The sequence below is a fragment of the Sapajus apella genome, unplaced genomic scaffold (genome assembly GCF_009761245.1).
Source record: "Sapajus apella isolate SASKATOON/1434 unplaced genomic scaffold, GSC_monkey_1.0 scaffold2, whole genome shotgun sequence".
NCBI classification, from domain to species: domain Eukaryota; kingdom Metazoa; phylum Chordata; class Mammalia; order Primates; family Cebidae; genus Sapajus; species Sapajus apella.
Window position 1 is genome coordinate 86,917,570 of NW_022436942.1, and position 21,622 is coordinate 86,939,191.

Here is a 21,622-nt window from a genome sequence, read left to right on the forward strand (position 1 = left end):
GTCCTGGTCACCACGGAAGGGACCATGGCCATTCCTGGTCCTGGTCACTATGGGAAGGGACAGTGGTCATTCCTGGTCCTGGTCCCCGTGGGAAAGGACTGTGGTCACCGCTGGTCCTGGTCCCCGTGGGAAGGGACTGTGGTCACCCCTTATCCTGGTCCAGGTGGGAGCGGACCGCGGCTACCCTGGTGATGGACCCCACGGGGCACACCCGCGCTACCCCGCACCCAGAGCTCGAGCCGCCAGAGGCCCCCGGTTCCCGTCCCCCTCCCCGCCTGGCGCCGGAACCTGCAAGTTCCGGCGCGGCCTCGGGGAGGGGCGGGCGCGGCCTCCGGGAGGGGCGGGCGGGACTGACCTAGCCGCCCGGCTCCCCTGCCATCCGCGTCTGTGCCGTCCCTGGGGCCTGGTCAATGTCCCGGGCGGCGGCGGCATGCGGCTCCTGTTCCTGGCGGTGCTGCGGCCGCACACCGGGAACGCGGTCACGGCCCAGCGCGTCCGGTAGGTGCGGGCGCAGGGGCCTGCGAAGCCAGGGGCGAGGGGCGGGGAAGCTGGGCGCCCTGCCAGGCCCCCTCCAGCAGCGCCGGGGCCTCCCCGAGCCGCGCGCGCAAACGGACGGGCCGGTGCCTCCCGCCGGGCGCGCGTGTCCCGGGGTCTCGGAGCGGCCGGCGCGGCGGCCTCGCACTTCCCGGTGGAGACCGAGCAGGTGCACGGGCGCGGGGTCGCCCGCAGAGAACCCGGGAAGGCCTCGCCGCAGACGCGGGAGGGGGCGGGATCCGCAGGGATGCGGAGCGGGGCTGGCGGAACTGCGGGCGGGGACGCGTTTCCAGGCCGGGGCGGCGGTGCCTGCCCTGCCCTCGCGGTTTGGGCTCGGCTGTGTGCCGGCGTCCGGGGTCCTGCCCGGCGAAGTCCCTGCCCCTCCTCCCCTCCCCCCTCTCTATTCTATTCCCGTCTTCCTGGCTGGTCAGCTCCTTCACACTCATCCTTTTCTGCCATTATCTTGCGTTGTTTATTTGCTTGTTGATGTGTGTTCTGGTCACTGGAACGCAAGCCCGGGGGCCGGGGAGGGAGCTGCCGCGTTAATCCTGCCGCCTCCCGCCTGCCCGGGGCGCTCGGCCTGTGTTAGCCGGATAAACACCTTCGGGAGGCGAAGCCTGGGGAGTGCCAGGATTAGAGTCCGCAACTCAACAGAAGCCGCGCGCGCCTGTGTGTGTGTGTGTGTGTGCGTGTGCGTGTGCGTGTGTGTGTGTAAATTTCCCGATTTACTCCCCCTTTGTGGGCCTACTTCTTCATCAGTTTGTTGTTTTTTGTTTAATGGAGTCTCCTGTTGCCCAGGCCGCAGTGCAATGTTGGGATCTCGGCTCACTGCAACCTCTGCCTCCCGGGTTCCAGCGATTTGCCTCCCTTAGCCTCTGAGTAGCTGGGATTATAGGCATGCGTCACCACACATGGCTAATTTTTACATTTTTAGTAGAGACAGGGTTTCGCCATGTTAGCCAGGCTAATCTTGAACTCCTGACCTCAGGTGATCCTCCCACCTCAGCCTCCCAGAATGCTAGGATTACACGCATGAGCCACTTCGCTTGGCCTTAGTTGCCCATGTTTATGGTTATTTCTTGATGATATGCTAAACAAGGGCTGGATTATTCATGCCTCCCCTTTCTAGAGCATGTAGGGTAACTTCCTGATGTTGCCATGGCATTTGTAAACTGTCATGGCGCCGGTGGGAGTGTAGCAGTGAGGACAATCAGAGCTCACTCTCGTTGCCATCTTCGATTTGGTGGGTCTTGGCCGGCTTCTTTACTGCAACCTGTTTTATCAGCAGGGTCTTTATCACCTTGTATCTTGGGCCAACCGCCTACCTCATCCTGTGACTTAGAATTGCCTTCACCATCTGTGAATGCAGCCCAGTAGGTCTTAACCTCATTTTACCCAGCCCCTATTCAAGATAGAGTTGCTCTGGTTCAGAAGCCGCTGAAAAAACTAGATAAAGTGATTGAGAGGCATTATGGTGGGATGCTTTAGATAACGTGGTCTGAGAGTCTGTCTCAGGAGATGACATTGAAGCTAAGATGGAAAAGAGGCCATCACTGAGATCTGGAGGGACAGTCGCAGGAAGGAATAATAGCGAGAACAGAGGCCCTGGACTGGAGGAAGCTTGAACTGTGTGAGAAGCAGGAAGGGAACCAGGGTCACTGAAATGTAAAGAGTGTGTGGCCAGTGCTAGGAAGTGAGTCAGAGAAGCAGGCCAGGTCTGGCTTGTACACGGTGGGGGGAAAGCACTTCATGCTTAAGCAATAATCACCTCTAAAAAAAACATGGTAAAACCCCATCTCTACTAAAAATACAAAAACTAACCAGCTGTGGTGGCACACACCTGTGATCCCAGCTACTCAGGAGGCAGAGGCTCGAGAATCGCTTGAACCTGTGAGGCAGAGGCTGCAGTGAGCCAAGATGACGCTACTGCCGCTGCTGCAGTCCAGTCTGGGCGCCAGAGCGAGACTCCGTTTCCAAAAAAAGAAAGAAAGGAAAAAACAATGTTGAGTGACCAAAGAACCTGAATGGGCAAAGAGTTAAAAGCTTGCCTGTCAGGCAAAAAAGGAATATTACCTGTTATTTAATATTTGGCTCCTAACTTGAGCTATAAACCCACATCTTCCAAGGGCCCAAACTCACACCCACCCAAAAGGCCACGTTACTTTTGTCCCAACTCAGAGGTGAATTAATAGAAAACATTACCGCCTTAGCCGTGCTCCAGAGATGCGCTCCCCCATCATTCCACTGGAGTTGCGCTTTTGAAGTTGCCTGTGCTGCTAGGCCGCGGACCGCGGAGGGGAAGGAGGCGGACAGGGTTCATGAAGAAGGCTGACTTCAGCCACGCTGGAGTGGAAGGCCAGTTAGTCACTGTGCTCTTTCTTTTCCTGGCTGTGCATAAGCAGAATAAGGGCTGCTATTTGTGCAGACCCAGCGTTTGTTGTCCTTTGTGGCAGTCGGTCAGAGTGTTGGGAAAAACTATATGGAACCCTCTGAAGCTTCTGAAAGGTTGAAAAGTTCTGCAGAGCCCCGGGGGAAGAGTAGCTGAAGGCAACTGTTCTCTATCCCTGAGGCAGAGGGCAAGGAGTTGGTACACGGGAGCGTAGAGGAATGTATCTTAAATGGGCTTGTTTACTTACTTGACCAGGAACTGACCTGTGATCCTCCGCAGGTGAAGTTCCCTGGAAGGTAGATGTGAATTACCTGCAGGTTGTGTTTGCTCCAGGTTTTTGGCCTTGTGCCTATGCTGAATAAAAGCAAACAGCAGCTCCAGCTTCTCAGGGCTGCCTCTCCGGCTGCTAGAGCCAGGCAGTCACCTCGCTGTTCTCAGACTGTGCACCTGTGTCTGAGTACTCATTTCATCCGTCGGTCAGTCAGGGTCTTCAGGACAGACCCAGCAGGCCTTCACCTCGGGAAGGATTGCCGGGGGAAAGACATCTTCTGCCTTGTGAAAGCTTAGGTTCCCTGAGGAAATGATGCTGGTGTCCTGGACAGGCGGGTAGGGAGGTTCCCTTGGTGACTGAGAATCCCCGTGAGCTAATCAGCAGTGAGCAGCAAGGACTGGACGTTCTCCTCCAAAATCTCTGCCAAAGACCCCGGAGACCACCCTCAGATGACCCTAGACCCTTGGGGAGGGGGTTCCCCAAATGCATAAATCTGGAGTTCTCATCAGCCTGGCAGAATAGGATGTCAGAATTAGGTAAGGCTAGATTTAAAGAAAAAAAGAAGTGGTTCTATTCTTGCGGAAGTTGGTCATTGTAAATCAACACCCCGTACATAAGTAATGGTGCTAAATCCTAATGAATGTATTGGCCTGGGAAGGACAGGGTCCTCTGGGACATATAGGTAGCGACGGATCCCAGACCAGAGGTCAGGGAAAGCCTTCTGCTGCCTTCCAAAAAAATGGCAAGGTTTAAACCAAGTTTTCTTTGTGGCTCAGTGTTCTTCATAATGAGGATGCCAGATGGGTTGTGAAAGGAATTCAAGGAGTTAATACACTCTCAGTGTTTTTAAAGCAGCGTCTGAAACATAGGACCAAGCTCTGATTTTTTTATCTTGCTCAATTTCCTGTCTAAGGGGCCTGGGAAGTCATGTCCTACAAACCATAAATTCTCATCACATAGGTTTTATTTGGCCCTATATATCCTGACTGACTTTGCAATCTGACTCTGGCATAACGTTATGAGACAAGAAAAAAAAATCAAAATATTTAGCCCCAAACATGCTTCTCTGCCTTATCTTGAAATGACCCTGCAAAGCTATCCTTTGTGGGGGAAAATCTGCCTCGGTAAAGAATCTTGGCTGGGCACAGTGGCTCATACCTGTAATCCCAGCACTTTGGGAGGACAAGGCGAGTGGATTACCTGAGGTCAGGCATTGTAGACCAGCCCGGCCAACATGGTGAAACTCTACTAAAAATACAAAAGTGAGCTGGGCATTGTGGCACACATGTAATCCCAGCTACCTGAGTGGCTGAGGCAGGAGAATCACTTGAACCCTGGAGGCGGAGGTTGCAGTGTGCTGAGATCACGCCACTGCACTCCAGTCTGGGCAATACAGTGAGACTCTGTCTCAGAAAAACAAAGCAAAACACAAAGAATCTATTAACATGGCTAGATCTTGTCTTCCAGGCCCTCCCAATCCTGAAGGGATTAACTAAGAGTCCAGCACCTTTTAAAGATCTGAAGAAGGAACATTTGTCATCTATTGTCTCTAAGGGCAGCCACTGTAAGACTTCAAAAGAACCTTGGTCTCCACAATCTTTTATCTTAACCTGAACGTTTCCTTTCTGTGGATCCCAGGTCCTAAGACAAGCCTCAACCAGTTGTTAACCAAAAATGTTTAAATTTACCTGCAGCCTGGAAGTGCCCCTCCTCTCCCCACCCCCTGCTTTGAGTTGTCTGGCCTTTCTGAACCAAACCAATGTATTTCCTAAATGAATTTGATTGATGTCTCATGCCTCCCTAAAATACATGAAAGCAAGCGGCACCCTGACCACCTTGGGCACATGTTCTCAGGACCTCATGAGGTCTGGGTCACTCATTTGGCTCGGAGTAAATCTCTTAAAATATTTTGCAAAGTTTGACTCTTCATCAACAATAGTATACACTTAATGAATGTGAGCTATTGATTAGAATAATGGAGCTCAGTTAGTGAGGTGGGAGAACAGAGCAGAAGGTGTCTTAGGCAGAGGGTCAGCTGATGGAACGGGAAGAGAATACCTCTTCTAGAACTGAGGATCACACAGCCTTCGCAGCACAGAATACTGTAGATCAGTGACTCTGTCACTGGAGCAGAAAGGATGTGCCAAGGAGGGGGAGCAATGTCGGCCCCCAGGGTCATTGGGTGAGGTCTGGAGACATTTGGCTGTCACAGCTAGTGTTGGGGGCTACTGGCATTGAGTGGGACGCCGCTCAGCACCCCGTAGTGCACAGGACAGCCCCTCCCCTCAAGTGACTCCGCTCCACTTGTGAGTAGTGCTTTGCTGATGAACCTTCTCTAGGTGGGGTCAGGAGATGTGGCTGGAGAGACAGGGCCACGCAACACCTTCAATTTTGTGCCAAAAACAGATTGCACCGTGAAAGACCATGAGATTTGTGTGTAGCTGAAAATCATGTATGCGTTTGGGTTTGGCATATTTAGGAAGTAAAATCAACAGGCCTTGGCGGTTGAGTGTGGGGAGTGAGGGAGAGAAAGACTCATTATTTCCTTCATTATAGAGGGAAAATATTGGGGGAAAAAACAACAGCAGGGAAATCTAAGGCTTCTGCTGCCTAGTAGCCTTTTAGAAGACGTAGGTGATAGACTGGAATAAAGGATTTCTTAGACAAAAAAATCTGGGGGATCAGTAACTTGAGAATCAATGTTACAGGGTCTGTGTGTCACTTTTTTTTTTTTTTTTTTTTTTTTTTTTTGAGATGGGAGTTTCGCTCTTGTCACCCAGGCTGAAGTGCAATGGTGCGATCTCAGCTCACTGCAGCCTCCGCCTCCCGTGTTCAAGCGATCCTTCTGCTTCAGCCTCCCGAGTAGCTGAGATTACGGGCATGTGCCACCACCACATCTGGCTAATTTTGTATTTTTAGTCCAGACGGAGTTTCTCCATGTTGGTCAGGCTGGTCTCGAATTCCTGACCTCCGCCCGCCTCGTCCTCCCAAACTGCTGGGATTATAGGTGTGAGCCACTGTACCCGGCCTATGTGTCACTTTAAATATTCTTCAGTATAAAGTGTTCAGGGTGTGTAAGTTTTCTTTGAGTATAACCTGTGAGCTGCTAGTGAGTATTTTGAATACCCTAATGTGGCACCTAAGCACTGTAACATTAGAAGCCCACATCAGAAGATTTGTTCATTAGCATAAAGCATCCAGAAATTAGGCCAGGCGGCGTGGCTCACACCTGTAATCCCAGCACTTTGGGAGGCCGAGGCAGGCAGATCACCTGTCAGGCGTTCAACATGAGCCAGGCCAACATGATGAAACTCCGTCTCTACTAAAATGGAAAAATTACCTGGGTATGGTGGCAGGTGCCTGTCGTCCCAGTACTTAGGGGGCTGAGGCAGGAGAATCTCTTGAACCTAGGAAGCGGAGGTTGCAGTGAGCAGAGATTGCACCACTGCACTCCAGCCTGGGCAACGGAGTGAGACTCCGTCTCAACAACAACAAAAAAGTGAGTGGTGTCTAAGATATGTGTTTCACTGGGAAGATGACACAGGCTTTTGACCAAGAAGTCAGGGAGTCCTCACCTGCTGGAAAGCCCTTGAGGTTGACAGCTCTATTTGGTCTTGCATCCGGCCATAACCCTCTGTCATCTACCTCAACTAGATTGGCTGGTGTGGCTGCCAGTACTGTCCAGTGTAGACTCCGCCCTTGGAGAACACGGAGAGGTGTGCCACCCGGCGGAGTAGACCGTTTGTGTGTGCGTGGCTTAACCTGGACTGAGAGTTCCTCTCATTGTAGGGCACACCCAGTGGTGAGCTGGGAAGAGGCCACAGGGTCCCCGCCCCGCTCTGATCCCCTGAGAACGAACATTTGCCAGGAGAGCCAGGCCATCCTCATAGAACCAGGCAAATTGGTCTAGGTCAGTTTCTAACAGTGAAGTTCAAAATTAAAAGCAGCTTTGGTAAGTGAAAAAATAGAGTCCGAAACCCAGGGAACAAAGTTCATTTCACCTGCAGAGGGGGAGTCATCTGCACGTGGAACGGATGTGAAGGGTACTCACAGAGAGCAAGTCATGGAGTTGTTTCAAAGGGCCCCCTGTGATGCTGAAATAGGAGGCTAGTCCTCGGAGACATTGAAATCATCTTCTAAAACCTGGGCGAAAAGGCGCCGCCCGCCCAGGGGCAAAATGCAGCGTCCCTGCCAGTTTCATAAATACGGTTGTAGCAGCGCCAGCGATACTGTGCACTCACGCGTTGTTTGGATTTCTGCTTCTGCTTCTCAGGGGCAGAATGGAGTAGTTAGAACAGACACCCTCTGACACACAAACCCAAAGGTGCTTCCTCTCTGTCTGCCTCCAGGAAAGGCCTTCTGACCCCTGCTCTACATCGTGGTATCAGATACCCGCTCGATAACTGAGTTGCATGCCTGGTGTATTGTCTGCAGAGCTGCCAAGGGTACTGGGGAAAGGCATGAAGACGGCCCTGGAAAGAACAAAGTAGGGCATTCGGGCTTCCTCGGCCCAGAGCAGGGAACTCCGAGGGGCCGATCAGTCCAGCCGGGAGTGCGTTGACATTAGACCGATGGCAGATGTGGTCACATTGATAGCTGGACTTTGTGCAGCGGGGCCGTGACTGTGCTTTTGTTTCTTCATCTGGAATGCAGAGTATGAAAGTGTGTTTGTCTGGACGGGAAGCACTTGAGATAAAGCGGGCGGATCGATCGGAGTGTTAAACAGCATTGAGCACAGGAGGGAAAGCAAAGGGAGAATGTAAAGACTGCTTGCGTCCGAGGCAGCGCTTTCCTTCCAAGCCCAGCTGCTTTCTGGTCTCTTCTGTGAATTCCCTGTGATCGCCAAGCATTTGGGAAGAAAAAAAACTATGAGGAAAAGTTTTCAATATTTTCTTTCAAGGAGTCAAAGGAAATTGTGAGTGCATTGACGTCGAGATTTGGAGGCTATTTTATTTTTTTCCATTTTCTTTTCTTTTTTTTTTTTTTTAAAGATTTTGTTACCATTTTTTCCACTTTCAAAGATAGCCATTGAGGCCAGGCACAGTGGTTCATGCCTATAGTCCCAGCACTTTGGGAGGTTGAGGCAGGCAGATTGCTTGAGCTCAGAAGTTTGAGACCAGCCTGGGCTACATGGTGAAACCCCATCTCTAAAAAACATACAAAAATTGGCTGAGCATATTGGTCCCAGCTACTCAGGAGCTGAGGCGGGTAGATCACTTGAGCCCTGGGGAAGTTGAGGCTGCAGTGAACCATTATTGCACCACTGCACTCCATTCTGGGCAGCAACAGAATGAGACCCCGTCTCTCTCTCTCTCTCTCTCTCTCTCTTTCTCTCTCTCTCTCTCTCTCTCTCTCTGTCACACACACACACACACACACACACACACACACACACACGGAAAAAGAAAGTTGTTAATATCTTCATTCAGCAGATATTTTTTGAGTGTCTGCATGGGCACAGTGCTGGGTAGGTGCCACAAAGCTGGCATCATGCAGCCCCTGCCCTCAGGCGGCAGCTGCTCAACCACAGAGAGCTTCTGCGTGTCACCTCAATCCTCATTTGCAAGACAAGTCTAGCATGCCAGCATGGAAGACAGACACAAGCATGAAATTACCCAGACATTTATCTGATTGTGATATGATCAGTGCTGTGACCAAAAAGTGTAGGGAGATGACAGAGAGAGGATTCTGAATAGAGCTGACTTAGTTCCAGAGGGCAGAGGGTCCAAGGAAGAACTCTCCCTTCCCCTTGAAGGTTCACTGAAAACCAGCTGACCAAAGACAGATTCCTGGGGGACATGCACACACCTGTATTGGTCATAGTTTTACATGACATGGGAGCCTAAACCCCAAAGAGAAGTGAGAGACTGTCCAATTTCTGCTTAGGTTCAACAAGGCACAGACAGCCACATGGAAACAGGATCAGACAAAGAGGGTCTGATGGAGCCCTGTTGGACTGCCTGGGGAAGCCCAGCAAGGCGTGCCTGTCTGGATTCTTCTTGGCTTCTCTGCAGCCTGCCTTCCTTCTGGGTAGGAGGCCCTCACTGGAATGGGGGTTTTGTGACCTACAGTCAAACAAGGTAGTTTGAATAATTTATTTATGGCCGGGTTTTACACAGGGAGGCAGGGTAAAGTTAGAGTAATAATTTTGGGTTTTATGGCTGGCTTTAGGTTGAAAGAGTTCCGGTTTCCATGAACCAGCGTGGAGAAGAGGAATTCTAGTTTCTCTGGGTAACCTCTGGGGAAAATGAGGGGCCAGAGACGGGGGGCAGAAGAGTGTCAGAGAGAGTTGCCAGGGCCTTCATTTCGGGGATTCTTTTCTCTGAGCTCCAACCATGGTCTGGGAAGCCTTCTTCCAGAAATAACATCTTCTTTGACATATAGTTTATTTTTATTTTTATTATTATTTTTTGAGACAGAGTCTCTGTCACCCAGGCTGGAGTGCAGTGGCACAATCTTGGCTTATTGCAACCTCTGCCTCCCAGGTTCAAGCGATTCTCCTGACTCAGCCTCCCAAGTAGCTGGGATTACAGGTGTCCGCCACCATGCCCAGCTAATTTGTTGTATTTTTAGTAGAGAGGATGTTTCACCTTGTTGATCAGGCTGGTCTCAAACTCATGACCTCAAATGATCTGCCCACCTCAGCCTCCCAAAGTGCTGGGATTATAGATGTGAGCCACTGTGCCCAGCCCCATTAAAAAAATAGTCTTTTAAAAAAATTGAAATATAATTCACATACCATAACCTTCATCCTTTTAAAGTGTACACACCAGGGATTTAGTGTATTCATAAAGTCATGCAACCGTCACTCCTGTCTAATTTCAGAACATTTACATCACTCTCAGAAGAAACCCATATGTATCAGCAGTCACTCCCGTTCCGTTCCTCCGCCAGCCCCTGGCAAATGGTTGGCTTCCTTTGGTCTCCAGGAATGGGCCTATTCTGGATGTTTTGTAGGAATGGGATCATATGCTATGTGGTCCCTTTTGTGGGCTTGGCCTAAAGTGTCAGTCCTTCATTCCTGTGTGGCCGAGGAATGTCCCATCGGCTGGATGTACACATTTACTTGTCCACTCCTCAACCAGAGAATGGTGGGCCTCTGGGACATTTCCACTTTAGGGTTATCCTGAGTAGTCGTCTGTGAGCATTTGTGCGTGGGAAGTAACTTTTCAGCTGGGGCCATCAGGGCCATTAGTGAGGAGAGAGGGTGGAGGCTGGGAGTGCATTCCAGGCAGAGGGAACTATATGTGTGGAGGATGCCCTGAGCCAGGAAGGAGCTTGTGAGACCCCACAGAGGAGTTTGCTGAGGTCCTGAGTGGGCAGGCCCGGGGGCGGAATCCGGTCACTGTCACTGTCACTTTGTAGATTCTGGGTTTAAAGCTGTCTGGATTGAAGGATGAGGGATAGAGGTTGCTGCTTTAAGAACAAAGAAAGTGTATAGTTCTGCTGGGTGTGGTGGCTTGCACCTGTAAACCTAAAAAAAAAAAAAAAAAAAAGCGGTGGATCACCTGAGGTTAAGAATTTGAGACCAGCCTAAAACAACATGGAGAAACCCCATCTCTACTAAAAATAGAAAATTACCCAGGCACGGTGGTGGGTGCCTGTAGTCCCAGCTACTTGAGAGGCTGAGGCAGGAGAATCACTTGAACCCAGGAGGCGGAGGTTTCAGTGAGCTGAGATCACACCATTGCACTCCAGCCTGGGCAGCAAGAGTGAAACTCTATCCCCCCACCCCCCAAAAAAAAGAAAGGTGACCCTTTGGCCTCCCCAGAATCAGGGGTTTGTTCATATTTTGTTCCTTACTGAACCCTCAGTGCCCTGATGGTGCTGGGCATACTGCAGGTGCACCTGGTCACTGAAAATGCAGGAGAGGTGCCAGCACAGCAGTGAGCCCTGTGGGATCCAATCTCACATCTCCAGGGCTTACCCTCTGCCTCGGGGGGTCCCCAGCAGGCACTGGCACCCCGGGCTGCCATGGAAAAAGCTGACCTGGAGAGTCTCCAGGCCTGGCGTCGTGCCAGATGCGCTCATGCTTGCTACAGAAAGACTGGGGGATGGGAGCGGTTAAGACGTTGACAGGAAAGTAATGGAAATGCTGGAGCATGGAGTTTCACCAGAACATGGAGTCTCACCAGAGCTGGGAGAAAAGGCCGGAGGGGCTGAGTCATAACAGGTAGAGGTCACTGGCCTGGAGTTCCGGGGAGGCCAAAGGACTGTCATAGTGGAAGGACTGAGGGCAGGAGAGACGGTGATGGCCTGTGTATAAACTAATAATAAGGGCGCCAAGCTATGATGGTGGCGTGGGTCAGAGATCCTTTGCTTCGAGTAATTGAATTGAATTGAAAGCTCAGTTGAATTGAAAACTCAACCCATAAAGGGAAGCCTATCAGACTCACAGCAGATCTCTCAGCGGAAATCCTACAAGCTAGAAGAGAGTGGGGACCAATATTCAACATCCTTAAAGAAAAGAACTTTCAACCCAGAATTTTGCATCCAGCCAAACTAAGCTTCATAAGCGAAGGAAAAATAAAATCTTTTGTGAACAAGCAAGCACTCAGAGATTTCATCACCACCAGGCCTGCTTTACAAGAGCTTCTGAAAGAACCACTACACATAGAAAGGAACAACCAGTATCAGCCTTTCTAAAAAATACCAAAAAGTAAAGAGCATCAACATAATCAAGAATTTACATCAACTAATAGGCAAAACAGCCAGCTAACATCAAATGGCAGTATTAAACTCACATATGTTATTATTAATTCTAAATTTAAATCGACTAAATCCCCCAATCCAAAGACACAGACAGGCAAAAAAAAGCCAAAACCCACCGGTATGCTGCATCCAGACCCATCTCACATGCAAGGATACACAAAGACTCAGAACAAAGGGATGGAGAAAGATTCACCAACCAAATGGAGAGCAAAAATAAATAAATAAATAAAAAGCAGGAGTTGCTTTAAAGCAACAAAGATCAAAAGAAGCAAAGAAGGATATTACATAATGATAAAAGGATCAATGCACCAAGAAGAGCTAAAGATCCTAAATATATACGCACCCAATACAGGAATACCCAGATATATAAGACTTATAAAGATACTTAGACTCCCACACAATAATAGTGGGAGACTTCAACATCAATATTAGACAGATCAATGAGACAGAAAATTAACAACGATATCCAGGATTTGAACTCAGATCCGCAACAAGTAAACTTAATTAACATTTATAGAACTCTCCACTTTAAATACACAAAATATACACTCTTTTTTTTTTTTTTTTTGAGACGGAGTTTCGCTCTTGTTACCCAGGCTGGAGTGCAATGGCACGATCTCGGCTCACCGCAACCTCCGCCTCCTGGGTTCAGGCAATTCTCCTGGCTCAGCCTCCTGAGTAGCTGGGATTACAGGCACACGCCACCATGCCCAGCTAATTTTTTGTATTTTTAGTAGAGACGGGGTTTCACCATGTTGACCAGGATGGTCTCGATCTTTTGACCTTGTGATCCACCTGCCTCAGCCTCCCAAAGTGCTGGGATTACAGGTGTGAGCCAGCGCGCCCGGCCAACTTTTTGTACTTTTTGTAGAGATGGGGTCTCTCTGTGTTGCCCAGGCTGGTCTCACACTCCTGGGATCAAGCCGTTCACGCGCCTTGGCCTGCTGAAGTGCTGGGATTACAGTTTTGAGTCACAATACCCAGCCTCGTCTATTTAGAAATACATTGTATGTTTAAAATATTTATAATACATATGTGAAATATGTATTATAAATATGTGTATACATATAATTTATACATTTATGTTTAAATAGTAATATATATGACACATGTGCATGTGTAAATGAGCTGTGTGTGTCTTTCACACTGAGCGCATTTCTCTTCGGATTAGGCACGGTTTTAGTGCTCAGCTGCTGCAGGTGGCTTTCTTGATCTTACTGGGCTGTGGAGGCCTGACCCTGCAAATGGACATCCCCTCCGGTTCGGTGCAGAGCTCATCCTGCCTTTATGGTTTCACCATCCTCACCTCCAGTTCATTCATTTCATCTGACCCCAATTGACAATTGAGTTCAAGACACTTTCCGATCTAGTCATTTTGCCTGTTAGGTGATTGCATTTTTGCATTTTTTTTAAAAGTTCCCATCTGTATTCTTTATTATTATTATTATTTTCTGAGACAGAGTCTCGGTCTGTCACCCAGGCTGGAGTGCAGTGGTGTGATCTTGGCTCACCGCAACCTCTGCCTCCTGGGTTCAGGCAATTCTCCTGCCTCAGTCTCCTGAATAGCTGGGATTACAGGTGTGCACCAACATTCGTGGCTAATTTTTGTATTTTTAGTAGGGACAAGGTTTCACCATGTTGACCAGGCTGGTCTTGAACTCCTGACCTCATGTGATCCACCTGCCTCAGCCTCCCAAAGTGCTGGGATTACAGGCCACTGCACTCCAGCCTGGGTAACAGAGTGAGACTCCATCTCAAAAAATAAACAAATTTGCACTCCAGCAAATTTTATTGAGACTCTGTCTCAAACAAACCACACACACACACACACACACACACACACACACACACACACACACACACACACACACAGAGAAATGACCAAACTCTACTGTACACTCAGGTAAAAAAGGATGGCTGCCGGCCGGGGGATGCCACAGAATGCCTGTGACTCTTGAGTCGGGGGCGCACAGAGGCTTCTCTTTGTGAACCTGCCAAGTATATGCTCAGCTTTTGTTTTCAAGAAGGCCTTTTTAAGTCAAACCAGAATTATTTGGGCATAATAGGTGCTCAGTGAATTTATTAGTTGAATTGTTACTTTCTAGGAGAAAGCATAGATTCATTTAAAGGTGTTTCAAGTCAACCAGAAACAAGGGCATGATTTAGTTCATGGAGAATTTAGATTAAAAAATATATTTAGAATATTTATGAGTTTACAAAGTTAGTATCAAAATGCCACTTAAAAATATGCTTAATAGGCTGGGCGCGGCAGCTCACGCCTGTAATCTCAGCATTTTGGGAGGCTGAGGCAGATGGATCACCTGAGGTTGGGAGTTTGAGACCAGCCTGGACAGCATGGTGAAACTCCATCTCTACTAAAAATGCAAAAATTAGCCAGTCCTGGTGGTGCATGCCTATAGTCCCAGCTACTCGGGAGGTTGAGGCATGAGAATCACTTGAACTGGGAGGCAGATGTCGCCGTGAGCCGAAATTGCACCACTGCACTCCAGCCTGGGCCACAGAGCAAGACTCTGTCTCAAAAAAAGAGAAAGAAAAGAAAAAAAATTAACAAATCAGGAATCACTGATTGTCTCTATGTATCCGCCTGCATTCCACGTGCTCTGCTGTGTCGACTCTGCATGAGTCTCTTAGGAACCGACTCTCCAAGTAGAATTCAGCCCCTTTTCCTCTATCCATGTTTATTTCTGAGTTCTCATTTCTTAGAGCTTTACGAAGAACACGAAATAGCAATTATTCACCCATAATAGGCTCAAGACATGGTCAGAAGCATGTTGAATCCTGACTTTTGTGTGATGTATTTTACATGTCTTAGACTGATGTGAGCTAATAGATCGACCGCTGCCGGCATCTTTCCTGGTTCTGCTGGTCAGTTACCTTCAGCGTTTCCAAAGGATGCTAGTTTCGGCGGGGAAAGAAGGGACGTTATTCACCCACAACGACAGGATCAAATTAGCGTGAAAGTGGTAGGCTCGGGACACAGGGTGCACTTCAGCAGCTAGACCAGCTTAAGTCTCAAGACCGTAGTTATTCTTTATTTGCACAGTGATATTGCAACACTTTATGAAAAGGAAACCAAAGGAGAAAGACAAAAATATCATCCACATGCTAGTACAACGTAGGATCTCACCGTGTGCCCCAGGGTCAGTGTGAGTCAGAAGATTCCAACCTAATGTTTCTTTGTGGCTCCCATGGCGCCAGCAACTTGGTCATTTTGTGATCACAGCGTTTGAGGACTTGAGAGCTCCCCGTTTCCGCCTCCTCATCTTCATCGTTGTCCTCCCCTTCTTCGTTTTCCTCAGGATTTTGTGCAATATTGCCCCTAAATGCACACCAGTTAATTCAGCTGGTGTTCAGCTGAGTACGTAACTATTTCATTGCTGGAGTTAAAAAAAAAAAAAAAAAAAAAAAGGCTAGGTTGGATTTGAACTTCGTTCTATGGTACCGTCTGGATGGTTTAAGAGATTGTCAAGGGTGATTTTAAGTGTACTTGATTTTCATGTACTTCCTGACTTTGTCATCAATGCCCTAAGTAAGATGTGACTCCATCTTCCATATAAATGCAGCGCAGAGGGGTGACAGAGACAGGCTCAAAAAAAAAGGGGGCGATTTTGAGAGGCTGTGGTGTGGTGGGAACTGGGGCTGTCAGGAGAGTTCTCGTAAAGGAGCTGGCAGCAGGACCTGCCATGTCAGAGGCGTGGAGACTCGAGAAGGGAGTGTGATCTGCCACAGGTTCTGTCGTGGAGGGTGGCTGGAGTGGAGTGTGCTTCTGCCATGCAGGGCGAGTTGTGTCCTGGGCTGAGGCATTTATCCCAGAGACACGTTCAGCCATACATTTATTCCCTAAGCAGGATAGAAATGGGCCCCAGTCTCATGTGGTTGACAGTTGAACAGCATACGGGGAGCTCTTTGCAGGTTTTAAGCAGAAAAGAGACGTGGTGCTGTTTGTTGTGTATGCACATGCACGCACACACACGCACACACACACATATCAAACAATTTACAAAGGTAATACATGCATGTGATGAAAACTACCTGACAATACAAAAGCTTGTGTGTCTCTTTTCTCTTTATTTCTTTCTCTTTTTCTGTCTCTCTCTCTCTCATTTTGAGAAACGGTCTTGGTCTGTTGAGATCAAGGCGGCAGTGGCGCGATCATGGCTCACTGCAGCCTTGAATTCCTGGACTCATCTGTCCTCCCGCCTCAGCCTCCCAAATAGCTGGGACCACAGGTGCATGCCACCATGCCCGGCTAATTTTTTAAATTATTTGTAGACACAGAGTTTCATCATGTTGTCCAGGCTGGTCTTGAACTCCTGAGCTCAAGTGATCCTCCCACCTCTGCTCCCAAAGTGCTGTGGTTACAAGCCGGAGCCACCTGATTCTCCTCTTTAGACGCAGTCATTGTTATCTCTTTTTATTGTATCCTTCTAGAGGTATTCTATGCGTACACAGTGTATATACACAAAAGTATCTTCACTTTGCTCACTTTCAATAGTGAATGCTGAAAATCATTCTTAACACTTCGTAGTGATCTACTGCATTCTTCTGATGGCAAAAGAACATGACTAGGTGCACCTGCCATAATATAACTAGTGCCCTGGATGCACGTTGAGGTCGTTTTTTAGTCTTTTTGCTGCTTCACAGCTGCAGCGTGTATTCCTGGATGCGTGCTTTTGCACATGTATCCAAGTATATCTTTGGAATAAATTTCTAGAAGTGGAGTTATTTGGTCACAGGGCTTGTGCATTTCAGATTTTCTAGCTGCAGTTGCATTGCCCACCAGAGAGGTTGTATCAATTTGTTCTCTCACAGATAATGTACAGGAGTGGTTATTTCAGGAAGCCCCAGGTCAATTTTTTAATCTTTACAGATTTTCTGGGTTAAAAGGATGGCTGATGTTGAGCATCATTTTCTTTGTTCAGGAGCTCAGTTGTATTTCTTTTTCTATGGACAGCGATTTTGTGCCCACCTCTATTTTTCTTCCCCCCCTCCTTCCTTCTTTCTCTTTTTTTCCTTTTCTTTTTTTTTTTTGAGATAGAGCCCCACTCTATTGCCCAGGCTGGAGTGCAGTGGCAAAATGTTAGCTCCTGCAACCTCTGCCTCCCAGGTTCAAGTGATTCTTGTGCCTCAGCCTCTCTACTAGCTAGGATTACAGGTACACGCCATGACACCCGGCTAATTTTTGTATTTTTAGTAGAGATGGGGTGTCACCATGTTGTCCAGGCTGGTCTCGAATTTTTGACCTCAAGTGACCTGCCTACCTCGGCCTCCTGGAGTGCTGGGATTACAGGCTGGAGCTACTGAGGCTGCTCCTTTTTTTTGAGACAGGGTCTCACTCCATCACCAGGCTGGAGTACAGGGGCAGAATCATGGCTCACTGCAGCCTCAACCTCTCAGGCTCAAGCAGTCGTCTCATCTCAGCCTTCCAAGTGGCTAGGACTATAGGAATGTGCCACCACGCTCTGCTCATTTTTTTTTTTTTTGAGAGATGGGGTTTCACTCTATTGTCCAGGCTGGTCTCAAACTCCTGGGCTCAAGCAGTCTGTCTGCCTCAGCCTCTCAAAGTGCTGGGATTACAGGCGTGAGCCATCTCACCCAGCCTTCATCTCTATTTTCGTATTGTGTTGTTAGATTTTCTTCTTTCTTATTGATTTACGAATGCTCTTTACATATTAAGCAGATGAACTTTTTTCCTTTAGTAAGAGTTGTAAATAGTTTTTCCCCCAGTTTCTTATTTGTCTTCTGATTTTATGTTGTCACTTTTGAAAAGATTTCTTTTTTGTTTATGAAGTTTGTATTTTATATTTATGTTACCAGAAACTTAAACTAAGGTAGAGAGAAAGAGAAATATTTGAAAGACATAAATACTGTGTGTGTGTGTGTGTGTGTGTGTGTGTGTGTGTGTGGCAGGTAGAATGGAAAGAACAGGAAGTATTTTTTGAAGCTATGTTAATAGGTGACTTTTGAAGTCTTTTCAGAGAACTGAGCAACAGAGGCCTGAAAACAATCTTTAGATACTACAGTTCAGGGACAGGAGATAAAACGTGGAATTAAGGAAATAGAAAAGGAGCGGTCTGGTGTGGTAAATGCCACTGGAAAGGGCAGTAGGTGTCCCATGGCTGAAGGCTGTCAATGCCTCCAGAACCAGCCTTCCTTCCAGTGGCCTCGGTCCTAGCCACAGTCCTGTGTATCTGAGACTGGCAGATGAATGGTTAATGTCATTAACTCTGGGCCTTGTCTTGTATTTTGAGGCAGGGTGCTTACAAAGGGCAATTCAGTAAACAATTAATCTTATGGAATTGATGTAAAATCCTAATCATAGCAGCTGGGCACTGTGTCTCATTTCTGTAATCTCAGCACTTTGGGAGGCCAAGGCAGGTGGATCACTTGAGATCAAGAGTTTGAGACCAGCCTGGCCAACAAGGTGAAATCCCATCTTTACTAAAAATACAAAAAATTACCCAGGCGTGGTGATGTGTGCCTGTAGTCCTAGCTACTCGGGAGGCTGAGGCAGGAGAATCGCTTTGACCCAGGAGGTGGAGGTTGTAGTGAGCCAAGACTACACCAATGCACCCCAGCCTGGGCAACAAGAGTGAAACTCTGTCTCAAAAAAAACAAACAAAAAAAACTTAATTGTAGCAGCATCCTGTTACATATTAACATTTTCCCTTCTTCCTCTCCTTTCTCTGTATTTTTTGATAAAGGGCCCATCTAGAGGCTGCAGGGCACGTGTGCCTTCTGAGAGATGCCTTTGACTTTGAAAGCCCATCTGAGATTGCAAACCTCATCTTGGCTGAGAACTGTGAGGCTGCCCTGGCTCTTCATCTCTATAGGGGAGGCCGCCTTTTGCAAGGTAACCCTCTTTCTCTTCAAAAGTGAAATACCTGAAATACTGAAAACCAGAAGTGCCTTCAATGTCCAATAATATGGGAAACAATGTCTCCTATTTATTCAATTCAGAAATGGGAGACAGGCAATAATCTCTTTGATTTGTTTTCTTAGTGCATAATTTTCTTAAATGTTATAACTATGTCAATCAAGAATGGATGTGTATTGAAGCTGTTTTTACCATATTAAGAGTATCATCTGAATTTTGTTTGCTTTTTGAGACAGGGTCTTACTCTGTCACCCAGGCTGGAGTGTAGTGATGCAATCTCGGCTCACTGCAACCTCTACTTCCTGGGATCGAACAATCCTCCCACTTCAGTCTCCCAAGTGCAGGCCACCATGTTCCCTAATTTTTATTTATTTTTGCAGAGAGAGAGTTTCACCATTGTTGCCCAGACTGGTTTTGAACTCCTTTCCACTGGGGCAACACCCAAGTGATCCATCCTCCTCAGCCTTCCAAAGTGCTGGGATCACAGACAAGCCTGGCCCTGAATTTTTTCAATGCCTATTTCATCTTTCAAAATATATTTTTTCAAAAGGATTCTTTTACAAATATAAAAGAACACTTATGAAAGACATTATTCAACCCATCAATTTATGAGGAAACTACTAAGATGTTAAAACCAGCTTAAAGCACATTTGAGCAACTGGAGTTTAAATCAGCAATTTGATAAAGAATATCAGAGTAAATTCACTAGGTTAGTTGCGAACTAACTAACATCCAACAAGGCAGTGGGCCTCAAGCTTTGGAAGTATCTTTTCTACTGGACAGAAATGATTTACATCTCTCCCTGACACAAGGCTTCAAATGACTTAATGTAACTTCACAGAATGTGAGCTCTCAATTAATAGTACATAATGAAGTCAAAAAACAATACACTCTCTCAGAAAATTAATCTTCGGTGGACACTTTCAAATGTGGCGTCTTAGAACATTGCAAGAAAATGCATGTGCGCCTTATTTATTCTTATTGTATTCTTGACCTTATTTTCAGGCTGCAGAACATTTTTCTTAACACTGCGAAGACCCATCTGACTTTACTGAGAGTATACGAGGCACCAGATAAAGCAAGACAGATAGATTTGTTATTGTGCAGCCTGAGTGACTTTCCTCAAACATGAATTAAATGACACAGTAGTGGTAGCATTTGTGCTGCACTATTTTAAGGGTAATATATGAATATATAGCATGTCATTTGAGGATCAAAATTAGCTCCAGAAATCAACACACCAGAATTAAATTTTGGTCAGCAAAATGTGTCACACTTCTAAAATTTTTTGAAGTTTTTTGTTAATGGTGATTTTTAAAAAAAATTTCTTTACATTGTATCAAACCTTATTTAAGCTCCAGCTGTTTTTCCTGCCTCCTGTGCCTTAGGACGTTGAGCCCTCTCTGAACAGTATCTTCATATATGGGCACATCTTACTATGTGTTCTTTATTTTCTCAGGTAATACTTGAAAATTACCCCAGTGTAGAGTGAAATGTAACTGAGTGGTACAGTATGAAAAGCAAGCCTGTCTTCGCCTCTTATCCTCACTGTATTATTCCTCATTTCCAGAGGCAACCCACAGTTACCATTTTCTTGCGTATATTCTCCTAGAAATATATATATATATATATATATATATATATATATATATATATACTGTATTGGTTATCTATTATTACAAATTAACCCCCACACTTAGTTGCTTATAGCAGTACATTTGTTATCTAATAATTCCTGTGAGCATTCAAAAGCAGCTTAGCTGGGCGGCCTGTCTCAGGGTTTCCCATGAGGCTACAGTCTCATCTGGTGGTTTGACTGGGGCTTGCAGATGTGCGTCTATGATGGGGCACTCACAAGGCCATTGGTGGGAGACCTCAGTTCCCAAGGTGGACCCCTGATAGCTCCGCAGGGACCTTTGAAAGGCTGTCACTGACTGTTGCCGCTCTTTTATGCAGTCACAAAGCCTCAGCCCTGAGCTTAGTGATTCTGTCGACTGTGAGTTATGTTGCTTTCTTTTCTTTGCTTCTTTGACTTTTAAGTTCAGCAGTACATGTGCAGGATGTGCAGGTCTGTTACACAGGAAAACGTGTGCCATGGCAGTTTGCTGCACAGATCATCCCATCACCTAGGAATGAAGCCCAGAATCCATTAGCTAGTCTTCCTGATGCTCTCCCTCCTCCCACCCCACCCCAAAAAAGTTGTGTTGTTTTCTGTAAAGCGAAATCTATTTAGTAGTTTTTCTTCTTTTTTTTTTTTTTTTTTTTTTTTTTCTCTTTTCTTTTTTTGATACAGAGTCTTAATCTGTGGTCCAGGTTAGAGTGCAGTGGCATGATCTGGGCTCAAGGCAACCTCCGCCTAGCAGGTTCAAGTGATTCTCGTGCCTCAGCCTCCAGAATACCTGGAATAGCTGGGATTACAGGCCTATGCCACCACGCCCAGCTGATTTTTGTATTTTTAGTAGAAACAGGCTTTCAACATGTTGGCCAGGCTGGTCTTGAATTCCTGACTTAAGGTGATCCGCCTGCCTTGGCCTCCCAAAGTGCTGGGATTACAGTCATAAGCCGCTGTGTGGCCCCTTTTGTTTCTTTTAAAGGGTTTTATGCACATACGGGGAACATTTTATTCCCACAAATGGGATTTAGATCTGTGTATTTAACTCCTAGCTTAGCTACTTTTCCAAATCCACAAAGCCATGTCTATCATATTCTTTTTATTGGCTGTGATGTATGCCACTGTGAGAATGCACCACACTTATTAAAAGTCTCTCTCTTGTTTTTTTTTTTGTTGTTGTTATTTCAAGGAAGGTTGGAGTATTTT

General features: G+C 47.0%; 1 protein-coding gene across 4 annotated transcripts in view; it reads left to right on the forward strand.

Annotated features, from left to right (window-relative positions):
• The first annotated feature begins 326 nt into the window (after positions 1-326).
• The window catches only part of GLT1D1 (glycosyltransferase 1 domain containing 1), a 116,858-nt gene continuing 95,562 nt past the window's right edge, over positions 327-21,622 (forward strand). For 3 of the 4 annotated variants that reach the window (XM_032244169.1, XM_032244177.1, XM_032244170.1), the window contains exons 1-2: positions 327-498; positions 18,632-18,780. In XM_032244169.1, the coding sequence (XP_032100060.1) occupies positions 431-498; positions 18,632-18,780 (217 nt within the window). In that variant the 5' untranslated portion in view covers positions 327-430. The remainder of the gene's footprint in view (positions 499-18,631; positions 18,781-21,622) is intronic. The other variant, XM_032244171.1, reaches the window with a different exon arrangement.